Source organism: Astatotilapia calliptera, chromosome 8 (genome assembly GCF_964374335.1).
Source record: "Astatotilapia calliptera chromosome 8, fAstCal68.1, whole genome shotgun sequence".
In the NCBI taxonomy this organism is placed as follows: domain Eukaryota; kingdom Metazoa; phylum Chordata; class Actinopteri; order Cichliformes; family Cichlidae; genus Astatotilapia; species Astatotilapia calliptera.
The window spans coordinates 9338430-9351065 of NC_137429.1; the positions used below are offsets into that span (position 1 = coordinate 9338430).

Below are 12636 nucleotides of genomic sequence, written 5' to 3' on the forward strand. Positions count from 1 at the left end.
GGAAGTCCACTTGCTGAGTGCAATCTGATGTCTGCTTAGCTTTTCAATATGTCATCAGTCTCATTTTCTCTTAAATCAAAGTTAAAATATCACACTAAGCCATGAATTACTGCACTTAACTATAGTTCACGTGGGGTTGAAGCATCCTTTCTCACATATATAAATGATGTATGTACTGCAGGTTTCCACGTTAATACCTGAAAAACATGTTGAAAGAAGTAAAAGAGGATTCCCTGCTGCATCTTTAACTGTCTGTTTGAGCCCATGCATCAAAAGCATTAGTGAGCAGCCTCATCTCTTCAAACACAGAACAAAGCGCTCGTTTTGCCACACTGCTGGGTGCAGATTAAACTCACGGATCTCATTTGTTTTAGATTTTAGTCAAACTTTTTAACTCCAGAAAAACAGAGCACCTGGCCTGCTCTTTTCTTTTCAGCGGTGCTGTCAGTCGCTATTTTTGGCTGCTGTGTACCTGCAAAACCAACATACCAGAAAACATGCTGTGTTACTATGCCAACCTGCAGCCACGAGCTGTCACGCCACCAAACTTAGCCTTACTGCATATTCAAAAATGGTAATTCCACTGATTATGGCGACTGACGCAATTGCAGTTTCTAAGCAGCGAAACCATCAGAAATAAAGAGAACAAATCTTGTGAAAACAGGTCGCTCCAAATCGAGATTTAATTCATATTAATCACGCAATAATTTGGCTGTCCTGGTTTTTAATTTAGTATTTGTTCAAGTTTGGCCTTGTTTTGGTTTAACTGATATTCTTTCTTGTGTTTTTATAGAGTTCATGTTTTCCCAGTGTGTTCTTTCTTTTCTTGTTCCCACTTCCTGTTTTACTCTGGTAATGACTGTGTGTGTTTTTAGCTGCTTTACTTCCTGTTTGCCCTCCTTTGTGATTGCATACCCCACCCTCATTACTTTCACCTGTGTCAGTTGTTTTCAACTTTCTTTATCTTTAATCGACTGCATGTGTGTATAAATTTCCTCACTGTCTGTTCATCTTTTTCCTCTTTTGTTCCATTTTTAATCCCCTGTTTTTATTTTCTAGTCTTTTGCACTTCCTGTATCTCCTTTTTTCATAACAGCCATTAAGGGCTTGCTTTTTGTTATTCAACCTGCCTCTGTGTCCTGCGTTTGCGTCCTTTCTCCCAGAAGTCCTGACAGAAGGTTTTAAATCAGTACAGACAAAGTGCGCACACAAGCAGGCATTTTGCTTTTAGGTGCAGGTAGTATATGATGGCACAAAAGAGAAAAAGTCTCTATTGGATCTTTTTCAAGGACATAGATCAAAGTGTTGCTTTTCCAAGCATGCTTTAAGAACTAAATAATGAAAGTTCAGCTTTTAAGAATTTTTCCAACATACTGAAGCTTTTAAATCAGTAACCAAAAGAAGGGTGTATTCAAACTTTTACTTATTGCTCAATTAACATCTGATTTATGGGTTTTACTTGCGTAACATGGATCTTTGGGCTGTGTGGGTAGTGGAGCAGAATGATTTAATTTTAGATGACATGAATCAAATGCAGTTTCCTGCTATTTCTGATCACTCAATAATCAAAAGTGCATTTTATTTTTTAGTAAATGAAGAGCAAATTAACTAAATGTTTTGCTTTGGCTCTTTGGGAGACTCCAAAATTGCCTTTTTTCAAGAACAACCCTTTGATTAAAAGTCATGTGAAGCACATGAGTTGCAAACAAATAAGAAAACAGATATGTTAAAAATCTAGCTCTCGGTGATGCAGAGCAGGATCAAACCCGCAGAAATAAATAAAAACAAGAAATTTAAACATGCTGAAGCTCAAAGAAGGAACAAGAGGGAACTGAAATCTAAGGAATAAACAATAAAATTAAGACAAAAAGGGACAAAGGACTTGGTTCCAGTTTGAACACTGGATAAATAATAAATTCATTAACTGTCTTTCAGGTTCTTTGGCATCTTGACATCTTCCGCAGAAGCTTTCGACAGCTGACCACTCATAAGTGCATGGAGGACTCGTGCATCTTCTGTGCTTTGAAGGTAAAACATCCCCTCCTTTTGTCCTCTAATGGCTTGTAGTGGTTTTACTGTAAACCTAAAGCAGTGCCCATTACTCTGCTGTATTTCATTGTGGCAGTTTTCCTGGTTGACAGTTTCTGTTGGTCCATTATGGTCCACAATTCACTTATACTTCAGTTTAATGGTTTAACATGCAAACAGTTTATTATTCCATTACATTTATCTGCCAACCAGTGTAGGGCGACAAAACTATGTTATTGTGTTTTCTTTTCATTGGGTCCTTCCTTTTATTTGTTATCACGAAAAGACTAATTACAGTAAATGACAGATAAACAGAGGGAGATATGATGCAAATGAAATAAGACAAACTAATAAACAGCAAACAGAAGATTATTAGAAACAATTAGAGCTGCACACACAGGAATGTTTATTTTTACATGTCCTTATATTCATTTATTCATGCTATATAACAACCAAAACCATTTTGGGTTTTTTTAAGCTAATTAAAGACTAAATTCTTTTATGGATTTACGCAGTGGTCGGGGAAACCTATCTCTTTCAACTCAGCAGGGGGGATTCTTGCAACTGGTTATGTAACACTCTAATACTTTTGATTATTTGCTTTAAAAGAGGGAAAAAAGCACACCAGATGAACAAAAGTTTTAAACACAACCATTTTCAAAGGAGGTTTGGTCTTGGACATTAGCCTCATTGTTACTAAAGGTTGTACCTCAAGGCATGCCATTACAACCAGCATGGTGCTGTCGCCCAGACTTGATGTTCACATTTCTACCAAGAAGCTGAATCCACTGCTGAAGAGAATTCAGCAACGGTTTGCAGATGCAGTTGCAGATTCTTTTAGCCATGATTTTCTTGCCATGAAAATAAGTCCAATTTCTTTGCTACCCTGTTCTCAAAAAGGCTCCAGGACTTGTGCAAAAGAGGTATCTGAAGCAGCAGGAGTAAGAAGCAGCTCAGGTGTTCGTGTATAAAATGAGTATCACAGATTTGTATTTTCATGTCAGATCACTTTAACCCCTTAATGCCTAGTGTATAATATTTGATACATACAGTTTTTGAGACAAAATAAATTGCACAGTACATTTTAAGCAATTTAAAAAAAGGCAGATGTAGGAAATACGATACAAATTAAAAGTCATATATGGAATTATACATATAATTTGTTTTTTAAACAAATTAGTCGGATACTTTAATAAACTGTCCATTATAATAAAACATTTGATTTTTTTTGGCAATTTCATGGTTTAATGGTTCACGCTTTAAAGGGTTCAACACTTACTCTAGTCTATCTCAAGCCAAAGACATGCAATGTATAAGCAGTGCTGCTACATTATATATATTTTTTTCTTGCCTGTATTTGTATGATTTCTTTCCACTTAGTGACCTTTATTCTTTTTTTCTTCTTCAAAAACTATTAAAAACAGCTTGTGAAGATGAGGTTTTAACTTGACAACAAACCTACTAATCTACACAATTTACCTGTTTTGTTATTGGCTGCATTTAAAATAGGCTTTTGCTCATATGCAGTATTTTGTCTTTCTGCACATAGTGTAAAAATACAACATGTGGTTCTGTGAAGAGCAGATTTTATTAAGTGTTTAGAAGCAGCACATTTATAGACTTGTGTACTGGTTAAATTAATTTATCATATTTATATGTATGAATATTTATTATATTTCATCATTTCAGCAGTGGCAAAGTAATCAAACAGAAACAGGGTATCGGTGCAATCGTGAGACCCTCGTAGTAAACGAGTCTTATGCAGCACTGTTTCCGCCATTTGTTGCATCAGTGATGACAAATATGTGTCTGAGTGAAGAGAAGTGCTGTGTGTAATGTGGTGTGGTGTGATTCAGTGTGTGTGTGTGTGTGTAGCGGTGTCGATGTGTGTGTTCCACACGCTGCTCTGTCTCCAGTGCTTCTCTGTAATTAATTGGCTGACTGAAAGCGCTGAGCTAGCAGAGCCCACGCTGGGATACTACACACACACGAAGGTCCTACTTGTATGCCGAACACGCTATGCTGCTACACACGTACGTCTTAAGATGCTCACAAATCTTTCTAACACACACACCTACACACACACCTACACACACCCTCAAGCTTTTTGGGGTGCGGTGCAACAGCTGTAGAAATCAAAGGTATTGTCACCATGCTAAGCGTTTACATTTTCCTGTCAGTTTCCATTAACCGTCCCACCAAAGAACAGATGTAACATTGTTCTTACACTGTGGCTGTAGTCCCTACAGCAGTGGAGATAAAAGTCTCTGAGCAACTAGCCAAAACACACGCCAGATGAACTTTAATGGTTGCTTAAATTTTCACGCATCACATTTAAAGAGCCAAAGACATAAATGCAGATTGTGGATCCTTTTATTTTGGAGGGGGATCTCTGCAGCAGATGAAGGCGCCTGCCTTCGTAGTAAACATAAGTTCAGAGGCTGCCTGTGGCTATCCCCTTAGAAATCACTGCAACATTTTATCTCTCTCAACAACAACACAAACACATGCGCACACTTGGATGCAGATATACCCGAACGCAACACACACACACACACAAACACACACACATGCTGCAATGAGCAAGAAGACAGAGGAAGAAAAAAGAAGGTGAAGAGGAGAAAAACGAGCAAAAGGGAAGCAGAAAGATGAATGAATGTGGGAGTTTGCGTCGATTGCTCCTGCCCTCACACTCGGACTGAGTTCACACACACACACAAACATACATACACGCGCACACACCTTCCTTTCTTACTCACTCTGCCTCATCCCTCCCCCTTCTCCTCCCCCTCCCTCCTTCTCTCCTCCCTCCCTCTCTCTGTAGGGTATATTCCCCCTCCATTCTCCTTGGTGCATTGCTGCAGTCAGCACACACACTCACACCCTATTGCTCTCACTTTTCCGTTTTCCTCTTCTCTCTTTCTCTATTTCCCTTTCTTATTCTCGCTCGCTCTCTCCCTCACTGCGTTACCTTTCCCACTGCCAACCCTCGGCTCGCACACACACAGACCGAAGCCTATTGTTGCCTATTATTTTATAACATGCCCGGCCCACCTGATCACAGCCATCTTGCTAGATCGTGCGTCCACAATTTCAAAAATAACACCTGAAATGAAGAAATCATTAACTTAATAGCACCAGACTAAATCACACTTCACAGCTTCATTAAATGCTTATTTGGCTTAATTAGATCCTAATTTAGGCTAAACCTAAGATTAGTGCTGCAATCAGGCTTGAAAATCCAGTTTAAACTCACATTAATTTTGTTGTGAACTTAATGTTTGAAGTCGGTTGCTCCGTGATTAGGCGCAGGAAGATTAGGTTTGGTGGAAGTGAACTCTCAGCTGTCTGTCAAACAGACTTATTTGCTTTGGCAAATACATTTTGAAGGAACCCGGAGGGTTATTGCAGGGTTCAATGAATCTGACTTTTAATTTGATACGACATTAATAATAATAATTGAAAGCCAGTTTGAGAAATCAAGTCTGTATTATTTATATTTATTTCATTTAGGATTTTTACCACTTCCCCACATTTCATAAAAATAACCTCTAAAGATATAATTAATTTAGGTAAATGGCTTGATGCAAATTAATATATTAATTACTAAAAAAAAAAGTTGCCTGATAAGTTAACTTGTGTTTTCAGAAGCAACTTTTCCCTTTTCTACTGTTTGCTGTTCTTGCTGACTGAAGCTTCAGAAAATTATTGAGCAGCCTCCAGCAAACGCAATTTAATCAAATGAGTGTACGTTTTCCGTCACAGTCTGTACTGAAATGCAACATTTTTCTGTCTTCGATAGATTTACACTTGATGGATAAAATTTCCCTCTGTTCTTTCTGCTGAATCGCCCTTTTGTAATTCAGTCAGGACCACTATAGTCAAAAGACAATTTGTGGTTATAGTTTGGTTTTTGTAGAACAGCACTCAGCACAGAATAGAGCAGACATCAAAGGGTGGCATGAAAGGCAGATTTGAGGTTGAGGTGGGTTGCAAAGTAGCTTGAAGAGAGCAGCAACTGTGGGAAGGCTAGTGCAGCTTAAGAATAGCCCTACAGTATTGTGCAAAAGGCTCAAGCCACCCCTAATTTTTTTCTTTATATAGGAAATAGGTCCAACATGTGCAAACATGGCAATACAGCATATAAGGCAAAAACAATTTTTACAGTTCTAATGAGCTTAAAGGTGAATATTGGGTTTGAGTGCCTTTATTCTGCAACTCAGCGTTAGCTCTCTCAGGAAAACTTTCTTTGAGTAGTCTTCAGGAAGTGTTTTCCAGGCTCCTTTGAAGGACATTCAAAGCTCTTCTTTGGACGTTCTTTGGATGTTGGCTGCCTTTTGTTCTGTTCTCTATAACGCTTCCATAATGTTGAGGTCTGTGCTCTGACTGATAGTGTTTCATTGCGTGTTTTTCTACCCAGGTATGCTTTCAAACACATTTTCACTCGGTGTGTTTGAGATGACTGTCATGCTGGAAAATGTTGCCTATCAATCAGAGGCTGGGTCCAAATCTGATGGTATTTTTCTGGATTCCATGCATTTTTACAAGATCCCCAAAACCACTGGTTAAAATGGAGACAGAGTCTCCACAGAAGCATGTAGACACTCACTATTGTACTTCTTTCCTTATCTACTCTGTACATATTGAAGCAAAAATTTCAAAATTGGATTCATCACTCTGTAAGACTTGTTGCCACAGATTTTCAGTCCATTCCTTGAGTAATTTAGCATAACTCGCTCTTTTATACCCGTTTCCCTAGTTGATGAATGGCTTGAGGATCAGCTGAAGGGCATCTCTCCAGGTTTTTCTGGAGTTTTTTTCTTAAGGACTGCAGCAGACAGTTTTTTATGTCTGCCACTTCTTTATTTGTCCCCTAATTGTCCAGTTTCCTCAGTTAAAAAAAAAAAAAAAGACACAGTCAAGACTTTTGCCCAGTGCTATATGTGATATTTGCCAAGTTGAAGTGCAGAATGGCATTGCAACACAATGTGCAATACTCCATGCAATACAGTGTTACCATATAATTAATATTACCACAAGTACTCTATTGCTTCCCCTCAAGGATCAATCAGAAAATCTTACCACTTTTTAAAATATAGTTTTAATGCCTGTTTTAATATTAAAAAATTATCTTTTATTATGTTTTGCCTGTAAAATGTCAGAAAAGTCACAATTTTATGAAGGTGTCTTTACAAGTTCAACAGAATCTTCATCTACAGTATGAGTATCAAACACTTAAAGAACTGTTAGGCTGAAATGGATGCAAGAGTTTTGAAACACAACAGCTTCTGTTTTCTGTTTTGCATGTAGGTAAAAGTAAAGTTCAATCTGAAACTAACCTGAGGAGGTTCGCTGGCGTCCATGTGGATTTTAAGAAGCTAAGGAATTAACTGATTAACTTTTTTAGCTTGCCTAGCTCTAATCCAGAGCTTCCCAAAGCTCTAATCTATTTAAAGTTATACCCACTCAGAATACTTTAAGTGTCAAATGTGTTTTAGCCCTGCAACAGACTGGCGACCTGTTCAAGCTGGAGCCTGCCTGTCAGCTTGGTTAGGCTCCAGCACACCCTGGACCCTGAACTAGATAAGCATTTGTTGAATGCGAATAAAAAACCTTTACCATAGTGCAATTTATCACATGTAGCAATTCCAGTATTTATCTGCACTGATTCAGTAACATGAGGATAGATGGAAAAACATTCACAAAATAGGAATACTTGCTGGTGTTTAAGATAAATTAACTGTGTTCATGATCTTATATTTCTGTATACCAAACAAAAATGGAACCAACGTGGACATAATCATGACACGTGGATGCTGATGAACTGTGACTATGTTAGAATATTTTTATTTAAATTTTTTGTTTCTAAGTCCTCCAGACACAGAGCACCCGCTGCGTTTCAGCGCAGCCATCTAATCAGTGACTGAAATACCACTGGGACGGAAACCAGCAGAGCACCAACCACTGCTCCGACACGTCAGAGCGACTTATGTTTATTTCTGTTTTGGGCTGTTTTAGCGTTGGTCAAAAATAGTTGCTCGGTTTTGCTTTTTTTTTTTTCTTTCCCCCTACTGAGAATTTTTACCATCAAAAAATTAGGTCATTTTTATCCGTTGGCAGTCTGGAGGAAGTCCATCCATGCTTTTATCTCTCCCTCTTTGGACACTGCAGCTCTCCTTCGTCCAGCTTCAGTCAAAAGTTGCTCTCGGTGCCTCTGCTTGAACTCAATACTGGGTGAAGTGCTTGTGTTAAGACCTACATCACTACGCTTAAGTTTCAGACTGCGTTTTCTTGTGCCACTACTTTTTCTGCAGCTACTGCCACTATTTACAACTGTCTCAGGCCCCTCCCTGCCTAGTTGTGCTGGAGGTTTCTTCCTGTTAAAAGGGACTTTTTCCTTCCCGCTTTCGCCAAAGTGCTTGCTCACAGAGGGTCATATGACTGTTAAGTTTTTCTCTGTTTTTTTGTGTTAATGTAGGGTCTTTACCTTACAACATAAAGCAACTTGAAGCAGCCGTTGTGATTTGGTGCCATATAAATTAAATTGAATGGAAATTGAATTGACAGTTGTTCATCTAATCCCTTAATTTAATCTAATTCAACCTTGACCCATGACCCAAGTAAGTGCAGCGCTATTATTTCTACACAAATATCTACAAAATTACTCAAAAATATATATATTTTCTATCACATATTATATTACCAAATTATTAAAACAAATATTCTGTATGTGGAATTATTTCTGGATATATAGAGCTTTCAATTTTATTGGAGCGAACCTGTCAACCACTAAAATTTGGCTGAAATTTCACAATCCCATGTAGGATTTAAGGTATTTAAGTCAAACAGGCAATTTTACAAAAATGAGCTGACCAAATAAGGTAACAAGGTTTGTGCCATTAATCTAATTTTATTTTCAGATACGAGTTAGGCTTCCGAAAATTCCGAAATAACAAGACGATCAGTGTTACTGCTTTGTGCCGTTATTCTCTCGCCTTACTCTGTGTTATAAACACGGCTAATGACTTCCTAAAAGCCAAAATACAGCCCCCGCCAGGCTCCACATCTTCAGTTGCCGATTCTTTGGTTTTCAGATGAATTTTGTTGAATTTAATGCACAAATTTGATGCCAAAAACATCAATTATTAATTGTATTAAATAATCCTGTTAAAATTAATCTGATCAAAAAATACAGAATTATGATATTGTGGCAGGAATTATTTACCTGGAATATTTATAAAGAAATTAGAAACACTTTATCAGTTTTTCCCAGCAGTTAATTTTCCAAACGTATTTAAAAAGTTAGCTGCACAGTTAGAAGAAGAATAGTATAATGCCTAAATCAGGGGATCAGGACTCCAGTGGCTCACCATCTAAAGTCTGAGACGTTGCGTGATGATAAAGAGAGACACAATTTTAACACTTAACACTTGCTACACCTGCACGAGCATAAACATTGCCGTCTTCTTCCTCTTCAAAATGACAGATCCTCCCTTCCACTCTGATCGCTGCCCTCAAAACACACTTCGGTGGCCTAGCTTTTCCTCCGAGCCTCCTGCAACAGTTTGATTTGGTTTTACGGCTCCAAAGCACTCTCAGAGCTGTTTTTGTCAGAGAAAAGTGAACTACAAATGCCATTTATTATTGATACTGTCTGATATCGAGGCCAGCTGTGCCGTTTGTTTTAGTCCACTCGGACTTTGTTGTGCAGCACTTTTGTCCCTGACAAGATCACAACTAGCTTTGTTTGTGTGTTTCTTTGTTTTATGGGTCATTTGACAGAACATGGTTCCTCTTTACAGGGCAGCTGTGTTTAGAGGTTTTTGATCTGCTCTGTAAAAAAGTAAAGTAATGGATCTTTGAGGAAAAGAAAAGAAATTAACAGATTCGTGGATGTCTTTCTGTTTGCAGAGTATCTTTGCTCAGTTCCAGTTCAGCAGTGAGCGCGTCTTGCCTTCAGATGCACTGCGGAGCGCTCTGGCCAAGACTTTCCAGGACGAACAGCGCTTTCAGCTGGGCATCATGGACGATGCTGCTGAGTGCTTTGTGAGTCTGCGACAACATTTATCCGTACACACACACCTGCACACATAAATAAGAGGTGAGGGGATGCCTAAAGGCTGATCTGAGCGAGTGTTTGAGGAACTCCCACATCTTTACTGCAGTCGGAAGCCTTCAGGGGAGAGGAGATATCGAGCACAGCAGCCTCAAAGAAATATGCCTTTTGACAAGCGTGGAGTGTTCACTTTTTGTTTAGACTCTCTGTGTTTGTGACTCCACCGCCGGTGCCTGTTGGGTTGTTACACTGTTATGCTGTGAGGGATTCCTTGTCATCTCATCTGATGTATCTTCAAGCTTACGAAAAACATTGAACTTAATGGGAAAACACACCATCTCCCCTGAGTGCCTTTTCAGGAGCTCTGCAACCAAACTTAAACAGCTATCTTATTCTGTCGGCCAACAATCTGACCAAAAGATAAAATCATTACTCCTTTCTGATAGCTGAAGAAAACATAATCATTTAAAACATCCCCTGGCAGCGTTCAGTCGCTAGGGAAAAACATGCATTACCCACAGTAACTACAGTTGGTCTACTGTGGCAGTGTAACTTGAAGATGTGCAACACCGTCTGGAAACTGAGAATGTTCATCTTCAGTTTGAATGTGCTGCAGCCAACACGATTCAAGAGGCACAAATTTAATTTAATGTTCTCCCTTTCTGTTTTTTTCTGGTTTCACAGTTGGTAAGTAGTTCGCAGGTGTTTGCAGTCTTCAAACTGTGTGCTAGCAAACAAAACAATTACAAGGAGGTCTTGGTTCAGAATAGTACACCTAGGGACGGCCAGCAACCTCCAGCAATCACTCCCGATCGGGTTCATGAAACGGTACAGTACATGATTGATCTTTCCAAAATATTTGAGTTCTACGTGCAGCGGATGCTAAAATATTCTGGTGACACTCCACAGGTTCTGTTACTTCACTTCCTCGGCGCGTTCCTCTTTTCAAACCCTCTTGTTGCGTTCTTTTCGCCACTTTTGTGCCTCTCTCTTTCTTCGTGTGCGTTTTATGTGTGTGCCTGAGAGGCGGTGTCTGATCGATTGGTAGTAAATGTGTTCAGTCAGGGAATCCGTCGGCTTCTTATGAAATATAGATGCAGCTCCCACGGTCAGATTAACAAGAGCACCAACAGAGAGGAGCGATCAAACACGCGCTCGCGCACGCACCCACACTATAACCGACCATATTCCCGTACATACCACACACACATTAACTGATGTCTTTCCCACGTGTTTCTCAGGAGAACCTCCTGATGCGAATCCACTTCCATATCAGCGCAGAGAGTAGAGAGGACATCTGCACAGCAAAACACTGTATTCCACACCAGAAGTTTGCCATGACTCTGTTCGAACAGGTAAGGGGATGTTTGTCCCTTCTGCGCCCTCAAAGAGCTGCTACATCTTTCACTTTTTGAATGCATTAATTAAACCGTCCAAACAACATGAGCGCGACGTCTTGGTATGAACCTCAGAATGCTTTTCGTTTCCAGTGTGTGTGTAACAGCTGTGGAGCCACATCAGACCCCCTGCCCTTCATTCAGATGGTTCATTATATCTCCACTACATCCCTGTGGTAAGACAAGACGCACACCTACACACCTAAACACACACAGACACACCTACACACACTGCAGTAAATCTGGCAGCAAGCTGTGGCGGGGTGACAGTAAAGGAAGGTACAGCGTGTTCCCTACTTCCCTGAACGGGTCCCTTACTGAACCGTGAGTGGCAATCACACATTACGTCCACACACGTGTATCTTCGTGCAAGGGCAGGTGAGGATGTGCAAAACGATTCCCCCATGTACAGGTAGATGATGTTGTGTTGACAAATACACATGCAGGATGTGTGCGTACTCAAAAAAACCCAGCACATGTGCCGAGTCAATGAAATAAGGTGCAGGGAAAGTAATCAATCAGGTGTTTGATTTAGCGGACCCAGGGGCCGACATAAATCTATAAGTGGAAGTGAGGGCCCCGGAAAGGCCAAACAAGACAGAAATAAGAGGACAGATCCTCCTATATCCCGTTTGGAAATGAAACACAGCCGAGGAAATAGAGGAATGAATGGCGGGGAGGGGGCAAAAGTACAAATAAACACTCTATGTCAAAGTAGTTGTGGGGCACAGAAGTACCACAGGTCTCTGTTTGTGCCTGTGAGCGCTGCCAAGCTATTTTTACCCTTAATGAAGCCTGTTGTTTACAGTCTAGATAACCAAATATGCAAAAGTCAGCATGAGTAAGATAGTCAGAGGGCACCAAAAAGAGAAAACAAATGTGTGGTTCAAGCACACGGTGCAAGAGTGTACCCAGCCGGTGTGTTGTTGTCGTTGTATTTTCTGCTTTCTTAGACTCCTCATCTGACTGTGTATCTGAAGAGGAGAGGTTGAGCAAGGGGTTGAAATCGAGTGAGAGAGTGTACAGAGAAGAGGTTGAGTTCATTTCAGGCTAATGGAAGAGGTGAGAGGAGGCGAGGAGAACGGCTAGGAGGAGGACAGGTTTTTAAAATTGTTATTCTTAAAGGAAAGAAATATGTCGCTAGAAAAAGCAAAA

The 12636-nt window shown here is 39.8% G+C and overlaps 1 protein-coding gene across 4 annotated transcripts in view; it reads left to right on the forward strand.

Moving 5' to 3' along the window:
* Positions 1-12636, forward strand: part of usp54b (ubiquitin specific peptidase 54b) — a 56974-nt gene that overhangs the window by 17952 nt on the left and 26386 nt on the right. For all 4 annotated transcript variants that reach the window (XR_013910947.1, XM_080305417.1, XM_080305418.1 and 1 more), the window contains 4 exons: positions 1936-2028; positions 9940-10074; positions 11326-11439; positions 11575-11657. Coding sequence is in view for 3 of the 4 variants with exons in the window: in XM_080305417.1 (XP_080161543.1) it covers positions 1936-2028; positions 9940-10074; positions 11326-11439; positions 11575-11657 (425 nt within the window). In the remaining variant the exon portion in view is untranslated. The remainder of the gene's footprint in view (positions 1-1935; positions 2029-9939; positions 10075-11325; positions 11440-11574; positions 11658-12636) is intronic.